The sequence below is a fragment of the Erinaceus europaeus genome, chromosome 4 (assembly GCF_950295315.1).
Source record: "Erinaceus europaeus chromosome 4, mEriEur2.1, whole genome shotgun sequence".
NCBI lineage: Eukaryota > Metazoa > Chordata > Mammalia > Eulipotyphla > Erinaceidae > Erinaceus > Erinaceus europaeus.
Genome location: NC_080165.1, coordinates 139,890,624 through 139,905,814, shown reverse-complemented (window position 1 = coordinate 139,905,814; position 15,191 = coordinate 139,890,624). Strand labels below are relative to the sequence as shown.

General features: G+C 43.8%; 2 protein-coding genes across 6 annotated transcripts in view; one reads left to right on the top strand and one right to left on the bottom strand.

The window, feature by feature from the left end:
* Nucleotides 1-9,090, top strand: part of LOC132538159 (potassium/sodium hyperpolarization-activated cyclic nucleotide-gated channel 2-like) — a 91,345-nt gene extending 82,255 nt beyond the window's left edge. For 2 of the 3 annotated variants that reach the window (XR_009549614.1, XM_060190614.1), the window contains exons 3-4: nt 1,223-1,325; nt 8,600-9,090. Coding sequence is in view for 2 of the 3 variants with exons in the window: in XM_060190614.1 (XP_060046597.1) it covers nt 1,223-1,246 (24 nt within the window). In the remaining variant the exon portion in view is untranslated. The remainder of the gene's footprint in view (nt 1-1,222; nt 1,326-8,599) is intronic. The other variant, XM_060190615.1, reaches the window with a different exon arrangement.
* TRAF3IP2 (TRAF3 interacting protein 2) overlaps nt 1-15,191 on the bottom strand; it is a 69,053-nt gene that overhangs the window by 4,593 nt on the left and 49,269 nt on the right. For 2 of the 3 annotated variants that reach the window (XM_060190604.1, XM_060190605.1), the window contains exons 5-8: nt 13,662-13,750; nt 9,342-9,410; nt 8,094-8,210; nt 1,215-1,289 (exon numbers count right to left, since the gene is read on the bottom strand). In XM_060190604.1, the coding sequence (XP_060046587.1) occupies nt 1,215-1,289; nt 8,094-8,210; nt 9,342-9,410; nt 13,662-13,750 (350 nt within the window). Of the gene's footprint in view, nt 1-1,214; nt 1,290-8,093; nt 8,211-8,703; nt 8,806-9,341; nt 9,411-13,661; nt 13,751-15,191 lie in introns of those variants that run through there. The other variant, XM_060190606.1, reaches the window with a different exon arrangement.

Genomic DNA, 15,191 nt, shown 5'->3' with positions numbered 1-15,191 from the left:
TCTGAAGCAGAGGCAGAAAGGTAGAGACTGAAAGAGAAGCATCAAGCTTCCTTCAGTGCCATTGGGGCCAGGTTTGAACCCGGGTTGTATACATGGCAAAGTGGGTATGATCTTAAAATCAATGGGAAACCACCAAAAATCTTCTGAGCTGTAGAGAGATCAGAGCCATGGTCTGGATGTTGCCCTTTGATGGAAAAGCAGAGGGCAGACAGTACTGGGCAAAAATGGAAACAGAGAGACCAGTAAGGAGATGTTGCAATGAGGGCAGTGAGAATTTGCGTAAGGAATAGAAACGCATGTGATCATGCAGCTATCAGCTAAATAATCCCAAGTGTCTCAATTGCATATATTGGACTTTCCCTCACTGAGGTCACAAGACTCAGTGACTCACTGTAGTTTGGACATTCAAGGACCTCCAGGAAGCATCTGGGCCAGAGTTCAGGGAGCTGTAGTCTGCCTCTCAAGACATTTCCCATACCACTGCTTTTCCTTTGCCTAACCTTACACATGGCAACAGCCAGCCCCACTCCCCAAACCTGCCTGCATTGCTCTTCTAGTACAAAAAAAAAAAAGAGGAAGCCCAGCAAGGCTCACTTTGGTAACTGTGTAGACTTAATCCCTGTGTTCTATAGCTTTAGCTTTGAGAATTATGCAACAAAATACTTGAGTGGGACAACCAGTAGAGAAAAAAAAAAAGAAAATGCACAATCTTGATTTTTATGTACAAGAGATAAGAAGTGTCATATGTAATTGGCATATCGCACCAAAGTAAAAGACTCTGGGTGGGTGGGTGGGGAGAATACAGGTCCATGAAGGATGATAGATGACATAGTGGGGGTTGTATTGTTAAATGGGAAACTGGGGAATGTTATGCATGTACAAACTATTGTATTTACTGTTGAATGTAAAACATTAATTCCTCAATAAAGAAAAAAAAAAAAGAAGTGTCAGATGAACAGCCTCTTTTTCTTTCCTGAGTTAAAACACAAATCACTGCTTTGTATGTAACAGCTGTCTGAACAATTAGGACAGCAAGGGGCTAGCAGATCAGGCTTCCAACCCTTCCCAGTCACTCTGCTGAGCCGTGTGGAAGGACTTGTTGATTTTTCTGCTAACACTCTTAGCACCAAGGCCTGACAAAGCGATGGCAGCGCTCTCCCACTCACAAACCCTAGACAGCAAACCCAGTGATAGTTTGTGTGTTTGTTGTTTACCTTCTTAGCATTTGGGAAGAGTACGGGGATGAATCTGAAGTTCATGCTTCCTTGTTTTATGAACTCGATCTGCATCTGGAACAGAACACATTTACCGGTTTCATTTCGGAGGTGAGTGTGAGGAATCAATTGTACTCCAATCACTTAAAGCCACAGACCTCGTTTTTTTTTTTTAAATTCCAATTTCCTTATTTTAGTGCCACATATAATTTTAAGCTCTCTCCAGAGTGCCTATATGCCTATTGAAGACCTATTAAGTCCCTCTCTGTGGAGACTGAGGGCTTCAAAGGTCTGGATACCGTCCACGGTATGCTTAGCTGGCTCCCATCAGCTGACAGAAGCCAGTGAACTGGATGTGCTTCTCTTCCCAAACCTGTGTTTCCCTGGCTGCATTTTGGCAGCTTTGAATTGACCATGGGGAGAGTGTTTACACCATGAAAAGGGACAAATGTTACAAGTCAGGATTTAAAAAAAAATCAGCTTACCAGAACTCTATGGATTTAATTCTTGTCCTCATAAAGCCAGCAGTTTATGGAGCAGGTAGGAAGGAAAATTGCCGGCCATCGTGTCAAATGTGAAAATAGGGGCAAATCGCTTTGGAAGCTGAAGGTGGGGGCTGTCCATTCTACCTCTGTGATGGGTAGGGCCCTTACAAGAGAGGTACCACTTGGCTGCTCAGAAGAGAAAAGAGTTTGGTCAGGCTGGGGAGATGGAATGAGAGGGGAAGGACCTGCTTAGCAGAGGCAGTGGTGTGAGCAAATGTTTGGAGGTGTGGAAGTGTGTTCATGCTACTGGGACCAGCTTGAATGTCATTGTGGTTGGAACGCAAGATAGAGTGCTGGTGTGTGCAGGACATGAAGCTAGGAGGTCATCTGTAAAAAGCTCTGTCTGCCAAATGCTCTTCTTTGCTTCCTTGCTTCTTTCCTTCCTTCCTTGCCAAAGCATTGCTCAGCTCAGGCTTATAGTGGTGCTGGGGATTGAGCCTGGGACCTCTGGTGCCTCAGGCATGAAAATTTTCTTGCATAACCATTATGCTATCTGCCCAGCCTGTCTGTCTGCCAAATGTTAGGTTCTCTACATCGGCTCCAGTTCCCCGGAGGCTGCATGGGCCCCAATGGATTTGGCTGCCAAGAACTCTATCAAAACCAGAATTTTCAATATGAGAAGAAGCCCTCCAAATCCTATGAGCAGCACTAAGGTTTCAGTCACCTGATGACAAGGAGGTAAAGAATTATGTATCCCCGGGGCCGGGTCATGGTGCACCTGGTTGAGCATACATGCTACAGTACGCAAGGACCCAGGTTCAAGTCCCTGGTCTCCATCTAAAGGGGGGAAAGCTTCACGAGTAGTGAAACAGGTCTGCAGATGCCTGCCTCTCTTTCTCTCCCCCTCTCAGTCTTCTCCTCCTCTCTCCATTTCTCTCTGTCCTATCCAAAAATGATGACATCAATAACAACAACAATAATAACTATAACAATAAAAAACAACAAGGGCAACAAAAGGGAACAAATATATATATATATATATATTTTTTTTTTTTTACTGGATACTTTTATTTTTACAGATGAGCCATACAGGAAGCATTTCATCCCAAGTACATATAAAGGACCTGCACAGAAATTGAAAAAAAATAAGTATTTTTCTGTTGCTAACAGCATAAAATCAGAAGCAAAATTGCTATCTTAACTGGTATGTTAGTGTTGAAGCCCCTTGGATGATATGAGCTAATAAATATATTTTTTAAAAAAAGATCTGTTTAATTGGTGATTTTGTAATGGCTTACAACACTGTAACATTCCATACTCTACTCAGCATCAAAGTTCTGTGCCCCACGCCCACATTAATTACCATACTTCTCACAAAGTCTTAGAGATGGCTTGCAGTTTGCCTACTTAAAAAGCAAAAAAAAAATTTTTTTTTTTGCATGTTCATGAGTTTCCGTTGTCTATAGTCCACACAAGTTGAACCATCCTCTAATCACCTCCAGTTTCATTCATTTTATTCTGAGGGACATAATATCTTCTTTTTAAATTGCAGGGTAGTACTCCATTGAGTGTATGTCCCGTATCGTCTTTATCCAGTCATCCATTGATGGAAAAGTAGGTTGCTTCCACTCCTTGGCTATTGTGAATAATGCAGTTATGAATACAAGGGTGCATGCGTCCCTTTGAAACAGTGCTTTTGGGGGCCAGGCAGTGGCACACCTGGTTAAATGCATACATTACAGTGCACAAGGACCCAGGTTCAAGCCCCTAGTCCCCAGCTTCAGGGGGAAAATTTCACAAGTGGTGAAGTAGACCTACAGGTGTCTGTCTCTTTCCCTCTCTATCTCCCCCTCCCTTCTCAATTTCTGTCTCTATCCAATAATACATTTAAAAACAATAATTTTTAAAAAAGAAATAAGTGTTTGTATCCTTTTGGATATATGCTTAGGAATAATATTGCTGGATCATAAGGCATTTCCATTTTTATTTATTTCAGGACTCTCTCCACACTGTTTTCCAAAGGGGCTGCACTAGTTGAGCTTTGCGTCCCTCAGCTGCCTGGCCGCCTTCTCTGACTTGGACTGCTTGCTTATTCCATGTGGACCACTTCCTGCTCCCACCCTCCTGTCTCAGTCAGTTGTCCTTTAAGAACACTCTGGGTGTCCTACACACACACACACACACACACACACACACACACACACACACACATACACACATACACACAAATCCCTTTGTGAAATGTTAGAACTGTAATGGAGCTTACACTTTCTAGTTCAGTGATTTTTTTTTTTTCAAACCTTTCAAAATCTCAGAATCCTTGGTTATCAAGAAATTCTGAGAAAGACAGCAGCTCTGACTGAGGTGGGGTGGGAGCCTCGGAGCTATCTCATCCCCTCAGCACATCTGGGTAGCTATCAGGGACCCCTGAGGAGAATTTGAAAATCACAGATCTTGTCAGCATCTTATCCATGCAGGAATCGGCGCCACAGGATTTCTCTGTTGTGGAAAACGGCAAGGCTGCTAGGCCGTGAAACAGCCAGTTCCGATGCTCAGTGATACTTTCAGTCAGAATGTTCTGTTAGAGGCTGAGCACATCTAATGCTTTCTAGACCTCTCCCATTGGTTTCAGTCTGACCAAGTTGTGATGTGGGCTGTGGAAGCTAAGAACAGTAACTTCCCTTGACTGAGCAGCTGGCGTGGGCCAGATACATCACACATGTCTCACTTAATTTTCACATCAGTGCTCTGAGTGTTTGTGACCACTTTTCTGAAGAGGGACATGAAGGTCAGAAGAGGCTTGAGAAGTTGGCCAGCCCATGGTCACTATGCATGTGAGGAGACTGGGATTGACCAAGTCTAGCTGACACAACCGCATGTAGCCTGCTCATAGGATACCTCTGCCTCACTGAGAAGGCAGGTGACAGAACATGAAACAGCCCAGGAACCCAGCCTCAGAAAGCCCTGTTATCTTACCTCCTAGGGCCACAATAAAATGTTAAAAAATTTTATTTTATATTCTTTTTTTTTTTTTTGATAGAGACAGAGAGAAACCAAAAGGGAAGGGGAAGATAGAGAGGGAGAAAGAAAGACACCTGAAAGGGGCTGGGCGGTGTTGCACTCGGTTCAGCACACATAGTACTATGTGCAAGGACCAGTTTGAGGACCCAGGTTCGAGCTGCCCCCCCCCCTCACCTGCAGGGGGAGAATGCTTCACAAGCAGTGAAGTAGGTCTGCAGGTGTCTGTCTTTCTCTTTCTCCCTCTCTATCTCCCCCTTTCTCTCAATTTCTCTCTCTCTGTCCTATCCAATAAAATAGCACAGGGTGGGGGAGAGCCGTGCCAGGAGTGGTGGATTCATAATGCTGGCACCAAGCCTCTGCAACTAGAGGCAAAAAAGAAAAAAAGAAAAAGAAAAAAGAAAAGGAAGGAAGGAAGAAAGAAAGAGAGAAAGAAAAGCAAGACATCTGTAGTACTACTTCACTACTCATGAAACTTTCCCCTGTAGATGGGAACCAGGGGCTTGAACCCAGGTCCTTACACATTTTAACACGGGTATGCCGTTGCCCAACCCCAGATCACACTTTTGTTGGTAAATAACTTACTGAGCTTCACAAATACTGCTGTCCAGAATCCTGAACCTCAGAGACACAGATGTTTCTCTCTTTGTTACTGATAAGGACACTGATGGCAGGGGAGGTAACTCAGTGGGTAGATCACAGTACTTGTGTGCATGAGGACCCGGGTTCAATTCCCAGCTCCACTTGCCAGAGTGAATCAGCACTTTCTTCTCTCTCTGACTCACTTTCTTTCACAAAATAAAGAAATACATCTTTAAATAAAAATAACAAAGGTCTGGTTAAGTGTACACATGACAGTGTGCAAGGACCCAGGTTCAAGCCCCTGGTCCCCACCTACAGTGCATTGTGGGGGGAGCTTTACAATGGTCAAGCAGGGCTGCAGGTGTCTCTCTGTCTCCTCCTCTCTCTATCTCCCCATCCCCTCTCAATTTCTCTCTGTCTCTATCCAATAATAAATAAATAAAAATAACAAGAACAACAGGTTAGGAGAGAGCTTGTCCAGTAAAGCACACACTTTGCCACGAACAAGGACCCGGTTTGGATCCCCCTGGCCACCACATGGGGACACCTGAGTGGTGGAAGCAGTGCTGTGGTGGCTTTCTGCTCTCTCTGCCTCTATCTCCCTCTCTGTCTCTCACTATATATATAATGTTTACCAGGAGCAGTGGAGTCATGCAGGCATGGGGCCCCCACAATAACCGTGGTGGAAAAAAAATATGAGGCACATAGGGCACCACAGTAAAAACCCTGGGGTGAGGTGAGGGTGAGGGTGGATATTCAACTTCCCAGGGCAGCAGTAGGGGGGGTGGGGTAGGATGGGACACAGTCTTTTGGTGGTGGGAATGGTGTTTATATACACTCCTATTAATTTGTAGTCATATAAATCACTATTCAATTAATATGAGAGGGGAAAATTGATTGAATGTCTCAAACTTTTTAAAGCACAGACTGAGTCTTTTTAATACATAGGCTGAGTCTTTGATAGACCAGGGAGAACAGAAGCAACTGGTGGCACAGCTATATACAAATAATGTCAAAGGACATAAATTATGGTGATGTTGTGTATGATACAGCAAATCCTAACAAAAGGATTTTTCAAAGTTAACCCAATTATCAAATAATGTGATTATAACAATAACTATCTATTGTCTTCTTGAACCCTAAGACAGCAGGAAACTCACATTTCCCCTATAGAGCCTATATTTCCCCCAGTCCTGGAACCTTAGGGTGGGGTGCACTTTCCTGCATGCTTCTCTCAATTCATACCAAATAATATTGCATCCACTGATCCCAACCTAATCAACGCAAGGAGTACCACATCAGCATGCTTCACTTCAGACTTTCCAGAGACTTCAGGTGTGGAATGTCAACCCTTAAGCTTTATTACTTGGGTGAGACCTTTTCTTTCATTTATTCTCTAATTCCATTCCAGGCGGTTCACTTCCTAACAAAGTCTCAAAACCTAGATATAGACCAGGTCCTGTGAAATAGAGCATATGTCACACGTATCCATAAACTAGGGCAAAATATATACCTGAAAGCAAAAGTACACAATAGTCTGCAATGAGTCAGTATAAAGTTCCCAGCGAAATAGTATCTAATTAGACTTAGATACCCTTCTCACCTACTTCCTATTACAATTCTCTCACTCACTCCAAAGCTAACTTTAGCAAAGCAAGGATTGAAAAAGCTGAATAAGGGCAAGAGACTGGCATACTTTAATGATGACTCTTTAGTCACTATCAGGCCACCCCATCAGCTGGGGCCACAGACTTGATGGGCCTAGACCTCAAATCCCTCTCTCCATTGTTACCGGTCATCTCTATCAGGAACAACACAATAGACCCCTTTGTGGGGCCCCCATAGGACCTTGCCCTCAACTTGGATCAACAACGCTAGAGAATGTTCCATCCTCTGGAGGGAGGCTGGACAACATACTCTATGCTACACCTGAGGAAGATGGGTCGATACTGGGGCAGCCTGAATGTTCCTACTGATGACCACAGAATGTGAGCTCAGATCTACAGGGATGCAGAGGTCACACAGGCTCCTAAGCTGAATATGGGCCCCAGACCAGGTCAAATCGATGGGATTTACAGTCAACAATATTTATACCCCTTTCCCATATTAGGAAGCTACTCTCTTCCCTGATCCAGCTTTCTGTCCCTTTTCCAGGCATGACATCACCTCCCCAGAAAATAATTTGGATCCACCTGCATATCAGATTTCAGGCTCAGGGGAAAAAAAAACTAGTATAGCCTCAGGCCCTTTGGAATATCACTAAAATATGCCTACTAGCTATCTACCAAATGGAGGACCTCCCAATGCTTCGTCTGCACTATTCCAGCCTTTAGGTCCATTATTGTTCAACAATTTGTTTGGCTTTGTATGCTAACTCTCTTTTCAGCCACCAGGTTCCAGATGCTAGCATGATGCTGACCAGACTTCCCTGGACAGACGACCCCACCAATGTGTCCTGGAGCTCCGCTTCCCCAGAGCCCTTCCCCACTAGGGAAAGAGAGAGGCAGGCTGGGAGTATGGATCCACCTGTCAACGCCCATGTTCAGCACGGAAGCAATTACAGAAGCCAGACCTTCCACCTTCTGCATCCCACAATGACCTTGAGTCCATACTCCCAGAGGGATAAAGAACAGGAAATCTATCAGGGGAGTGGATGGATATGGAGATTGGGTGGTGGGAATTGTGTGGAGTTGTACCCCTCTTATCCTGTGGTTTTGTTATTGTCATATATATATGGCTCAGAGGTATGGTGACCCACAGGGCCATGAGGTGCCAAGGTCCCCCCTCCACTCACCATTCGGTGAATGTACTTGGTATGTAAGCCATGCTCGTCCTCGTCCTGCTGCGACTCCGTGCCCTCCACATCCTGTTTGTACTTGGGGCTGATTGCTACAATGATCATCACTGTCTTCTGTTAATGAGAGGGAGAAAGCGTGTTTAAGGAAGTGGAAAGTGTGGTCTACTGAGTTAAAAAAAAAAAAGGGGGCTGACTGGAAGCCAGCCAGCAGGACCAGAAGCCTTCTCTGGCAAGTCAAAGACATTCACTCCTGAAGCTCCCTTCTCTCTCTCTCTCTCTCTCTCTCACACACACACACACACACACACACACACTCTGCAAACAGCTCCAGAAAGCTCTCTTAAATGGAGGTGGCTTTACCCACCATTTTCTACAACCCTCGTTAATAAATGTCTAATAAGTGCCCGGATGGCTAAGTGATTCTGCATTGTGGTGGTGGTGGTGGTGGGGGCTCTACAGCATCCACAATGCAAGCCTCCCCCCTCCCTCCCTTTCTCTTGCAGCTGGATCAAACTGTCAGTGACTGCACTCCAGCTGCCCTGTGTGCTGCAGGGACCACGTTAGTTAGCGCAGGCAGGAGGAGCAGGCCCTCCAGCACAAAGCAAACATCAGCCTGCAGACAAAAGGAAAAGCTGCGAAAGCCCAGCCTGCTGAGCCTCTGTCCTCTACCGCTCCTGTGAAGAGCAGCACAGAAGCCTTGGACACAGGCACACTGGCAGCAATCAATTTCTGTCTTGTTGAAACACAGTAGCTGCTATAGATTCTGCCCGTGGAAAACAAACCCAGGGCTGCTGAGCAAGGGGGTACCCTGGGGGGCTGTGCCACTAGGCCTGTGAGACAGCCCCAGGAAATCTCTTTGGCCCTTCTGAAACACTTAGGGGGTGGCCTTGGATTAAATGGAAAGCTGTCACCCCGTCCCCCACCCCTACCCCTTCATTTCCTCCCTTCCTCTTCTGGTGGAAAAAAAAATGTTTGCTCTGATTGTTATCAACCACCTGTGTCTGGTTTGACTGTTATTTCCTGCCTGTGCATGTCCAAGAGGGTGACCCGGTTCTTCCCTTCCAAGTCTGCACAGCTGCCAACAAGGGAGGCTTTGTTGGGAATCTCTGGACTTTGGACAGTGGTGGGTTATGCCAGTGCTTCCTTCAGAAAACATCAAAAAAACCCAAAACAAAACAACAAAAAAAACCACCTGATTATTCCTTGCACCCCCAAAACAAGTTTAGATTTGGGGAATATACTCACATCCCTGAGGTAGCGTTCCATCCACTTAATGATATCAATGCCTCGGATTCTGTCCTCAAATATGTCAATCTATAAGAAAAAGATGTGGGAGGTGGTTCTTAATAAGAAAGCTTTGGATGGGGAGCAAGAGAATATGTCAAGGGAGACTGGACACATTCAAAATTGCAAAATGTTTTTGATTTTTTTTTTACAGGGTGGGGCATACTAGTCTAAAAACAAAATATAAATCCTTCAAATGTTCCATTGCAACATTAGGGCACTTATGTATTTAATATCCATAATGAGGGAATAATGGGAACATATCAAAAATGTGTCTGGGTATATAATACTGTTTAAAAAAAAAAAAAAAAAGAGCTGGGAAGACAGCATAATGGTTATGCAAAAGACTTTCATGCCGGAGGATCTGAGATCCCCAGTTCAGTCCCCAGCACCACAATAAACCAGAGTTAATCAGTGCTCTGGTCTTTCTGTGTGTGTGTGTGTGTGTGTGTGTGTCTCCCTTTCATTAAAATAACGGTCAATTTTTTAATATTTATTTATTTCCTTTTGCTCCCCTTGTTGTTTTATTGTTGTAGTTTTTATTGTTGTTGTTGGATAGGACAGAAAGAAATGGAGAGAGGAGGGAAAGGCAGAGAGGAGGAGAGAAAGGTAGACACCTGCAAGTGGGGAGCCAGGGGCTGGAACCAGGATCCTTATGATGATCCTTGCACTTTATATCATGTGTGCTTCACCCACTGTGCTACCGCCTGACTCCCAACGATCAGGTGTTTAAAGTCTAAGAGATAAAGTAGATGTACTAGTTGGAGATAAGCCAGTGAGTGGTATACATACCACAACTATTGATGGATGGGTGGATCATTGATTAATCGACCTATCTCTGTGACTTGAAAGGTAAACATGATTCTGAGACATTTTAATAGCTGTGTGTCACACAAGATCCTGTTGTGGTGTATGACTTGAACTATCCAGGTCATTATTACGGTATTATGTCCAGTTTTGATCTATACATCGAAAAGGAGTGAATGAAACTTGGAACTGATCCTAGATTCAGTCACAAAAGCAATTACTGAGCTGTGGGGGAACAAGCTGACCACGAAAGTCAAGAGGTGGAACTCTCAGGCCTTGACAAGACTAATATTAAATATCACGCCTTTGGAGGAATATTGGAAGGGGAGAAAAACCATTATTTTCTGTTCTACAGAAGATCAGATAAGAAGGCTTTTCTTGGACTTGTATCTATCCTGCAAAGCGGTGTGTGTGTGTGTGTGTGTGTGTGTGTGTGTGTGTGTGTGTGTGTGTGTGTGTGTGTATGAGCATGTGTGTGTACAAGGTGCTCTTGATTGGAAGTGGGATTATATTTTGGGATAGGTGGCTCCTGGAGAGTTCTTTGAGTCACTGTTATTTGAGTCACAGTGTTCCCAGATCAATTGTCTGAAATGTCACTCTGCCCTTTAGAGCCGATCAAGTCCATCAAACTTTTAGTGTCATCTGCTGTCCAGCCCTACCTCTACTTCTCCCCATGACTTGTCTACTTAGCTCCCTACACTGGTATCTTGTATACTCCTCCCCCTAAATAAATAGATAAATAAATAAACAAATAAATAGCACAGCACAGGGCCTCTACCACCTCCACATACCCTCTGTGACTCTTCCCACATACTGACTTGGTCCTTCTCCCCTCCCTTAACCTACTTTTTTGTGACCACCAGCCACACTAGATAATTTAAATCCATTATCCTATTCTTTCCTTTACTAAATGTTTCATTCATGTTAACTTTATCTTCAACCTGATTCTAAGCTTCCTATGGAATGAGATCATGTGTGGTAGACACCAAACTGTCAAATATATATAATAGGTAATAACAGTTCAGTGTGTGTGTGTGTGTATCTGGTGGAACACAGAAAATGAAATGGCTTCCCTTTCAGTTTGGATGATTCTTGCTTTAATATGTTTGATGATCAATGGGCATGTGGTCAGAGTCCTCATAAGAGAAGGTTATGATACACAGAGTAAAGACCCAGGTAAAAATAATCAAGGAGAAAGGTCTCAGAACAAATCCTTGATAACTGGCCTTCTAGTCTCCAGAACTGTGAAGGAAGAAATTCCAAATGTTGAAGTGTCCCCACCTGTTGTACGTCCTGGCAACCCTAACAAGCCAGGCTGCAGTAACCATTTGGCTCTTGTTTCTTTAGACCTACAGGTGGTAACAATGCTTTGCTTTTGCTAGACTTGGAATATTGTCCTATTCCCCACGTATTCCCCCAAATTTCACTCAGAACTTTGAAAATAATTCCTCTAGTATTAATAAGTTTCCCTCAGTTGCCCCTGAATTTTATTTTATGAGACCAAGATACTAGGGATCTTAGCTGGGGGTCTCAACCCTGAAAATCTTGTCTTCTTCCCTTTAAACCATCTCTGGTTAGCCTACTACATTATTATTTTTTAATTCTATTAATGGATCTTGTTGAATTCCTATATAGTCCTGCTGTTCAGAATGGGACAAGTTGAAACCTCAAGGCTTCAAGGGACAGATTTAAATCTTGCCTAAGCATCCCCTAACTTAAGGTCACAAAACCCTGGTTTATTTCCTGGGGAGCATTAATTGGTTATTTGGACATGAGCAAAGACAAGATCTCTGAAATACTGGCCATATGTCTTGAAATTTTATTTCATGTCATGGGTACCATAGTACTGACTTTCTCCAGAAATAGGACATTGAAGTGTTGCTCTCTTAATAGTTATAAAATTGAATTATATATTTCCCCAAACACTCCTGTATTTATAAAGTTGCATTACAGAATAAAGAAGAATTAAAACAAGACTCCTGTTAAATAATGCTTTAAAAACTGATATATAGTTACGAAGGACTTCCATTTTATCCTTCAGCACTTCTGTTTATTTATTATTTCCTTTAATTGTTCACTCCTTTCCAGAACTCATTCTTGTTAAATACTCTGAGAAGCCCTCTTGGAAAGGAAAGAAAAAAAAAAGTGAGGGCTTGAAGAAAGTCAATTCTTTAGGTAGCCTCCTGTGATATTTGATTTATCCAAAAGAAAGACTTGCATAGCTTTTAGCTGTGCTGTTTCAAGGTACTGCAGGGGCACCTGGAGAGAGTGTGCTTACTAAGATTCCTTGGGCTAAGACCACAGTGAACTACAGGGTTGGGTTAAATCTACCCTGAACCTTTGCTAGCTGAGCCAAGAACCAGATCATGTAGTCCCTGTGTAGAAGTGTCATTGCCACATCAAGGTGTGGAATGGCAGCTGTGCTCTGTAGGGGACCCAGGCTGTAAGACTTCTACTTCAAACCTCACATCCAAGCACAGAACAAAGGGACCTTGTCAAATAAACAGGTGACCTGGTGAACCTGCAGCTTCTTGCATTGTAGGAAGCACAACTTGAGCAAGTGTGACTGGTACAAAGGGACAAAGTGGAGCAAGGGTGTGCTATATCCCTCAGCATGTATGTTTGGCCGTGGGTACTCAGGACCATTATAAAGCATGCAGGGTATTAGCTATAGGGCCCAGGCAAAAATTGCTACCACCCAACTCCCAGGTTCCTGATTATTAAACAAGTTGTTCTGCTTTATATCTTACTGCTTTTTCAGCCACCAAGTGGCAGATGCTACTACCATGAAGCCAACCTGATTTCCCCGGGCAGACGACCTCACCAATGTGTTCCAGAACCCCAACTTCCCAGATCCCCGCCCCACTAGGGAAAGAGAGAGACAGGCTGAGGGTGCAGATCCACCTGCCAACACCCATGTCCAGCAGAGAAGCAATTACAGAAACCAGACCTTCTACCTTCTGTTCCCCATGAAGATCTTTGGTCCATACTCCCAGAGGGATGAAGAATAGGGAAACTTCTAGTAGAGGGGTGGGATACAGAACTCTGATGGTGGAAATTGAATTGTATGGAATTGTACCCCCCCCCCTTATCCTATAGTCTTGTCAATAACTGTTAAGTCAGTAAAAAGAATTACATTTTTAAAAAAACATGCAGGGAAAAAGTGCTGGAGACTTTTAGTTAGTTTAGAAGCTAGAAAATGTGTTTAATTCGTAATAATATAAAACAAATAATATGACTTATTTACTACTTATTTTTGTGAGGGCTCTGTTCAGTTCTAGTGTATGACTGTACTGGGTTTGAACCTGAAACCTCAGGCTTACAGTCCTGTTCTCTAATGCTGAGCTATTTCCCTGGCCTATCCAATGATATCATTTAAAACATCAGTAGCCACCCATACTTTTTCGCCTTCTCCTTTAATTTTGACTGTACTGACGTTAATTATTCAGTCTTCTCTTTGGATATAATACTTACTGCTGTTTGGAAGCCATTTACCAACAGAAAGTTCACGAATTTCACCATCTCCACAGCTGTGTCCATCGAATAAGTGATAAAAACTTTCCCTATGAGAGATATTTTACATTTTTTAAAGAAACTTTGTCATATTATTCTATTTATTTTTTAATATTTATTTATTTATTCCCTTTTGTTACCCTTGTTTTTTTATTGTTGTAGTTATTATTGTTATTGATGTCATTGTTGTTGGATAGGACAGAGAGAAATGGAAAGAGGAGGGGAAAAGAGAGGGGGAGAGAAAGACAGACACCTGCAGACCTGCTTCACTGCTTGTGAAGCGACCCCCCTGCAAGTGGGGAGCTGGGGGCTCGAACTGGAATCCGTATGCCGGTCCTTGTGCTTCATAGCGTGTGCACTTAACCCGCTGCGCTACTCCTATATTATTCTATTTCAATAATACTTGCATATTGTATAAAATGCCAACTACCCTTCTAGGATAATCAAGGGAAACCACAGGATGAAAGGGGGTGGGTGGTCTCAGGGCTTGTGTCTGCAATCCTTTTTTTTAGCCTGAATCCACTGCTCCTCGTGGTCATTTTTTTTTCCCCATTTCATTGGATAGAACAAAGAGAAGTTGAGAAAGGAGGTGTGGCGGATAGAGAGGGAGGAAGAGAGACACCTGTAGACCTGCTTCACCACTTGTAAAGCATCCCTTCTGCAGGTGGGGAGCTGGGGGCTTGAACCCGGATCCTTGTGCGTGGATCCTTGCTCTTCATATTATGTACTTAACTGGGTTCACCACTGCCAAGCCCCCTGGCTGCTATCCAGAGCTCCACAGTCTGAAGGGGGCAAGAGGCTCTGATTCAAGCAGTACTGCAGACTCAGGTTGAAAGAAGAGGCACAGGTGTGTGTGTGTGTGTGTGTGTGTGTATAGCATAATGGTTATACAAGAAGACCCTCACGGCTGAGGTTCCAAAGTCCCAGGTTCAATCCCCTGTACCACCACAAACCAGAGCTTATCAGGGCTCTAGTAGGAAAGAAAGAAAGAGAAAGAGAGGTGATGGGAAAGTGAAAGAGAGAGAGCATATGGTGGAGGTGGAGAGCTGGCAGGCTAAAACAAGCTGAGGAGGTCTTCTGAGAAACCACATGGCATATTAAGGGAAAAAAAATCAACACCTAGAACCTGTGTTTTGACCAGATCATCGCTTTGAAGGAGAGACATCATCCGTCCCTGGCCAGTGCAGCATTATTGACTTGCTCAGGTCAGCCTGCACTAGCAGGTGCTACTGTGTCCGTAGACTTGACCCACAGGGCTCTCCTGGCTAAGCGCATATAGTGCTATGCACAAGGACCCGCACAAGGCACTGAGTTCAAGTTCCCCACTCCCAAGCTGCAGCAGGGAACGCTTTACAAGTGGAGAAGCAGGTCTTGCAGGTGTCTATCTTTCTCTCTCCCTCTCTATCTCCCCTCCCCTCTCAATTTCTCTCTGCCCTATCGAATAAAATGAAAGAAGAAGAAGAAGGAGGAGGAGGAGGAGGAGAAGGAGAA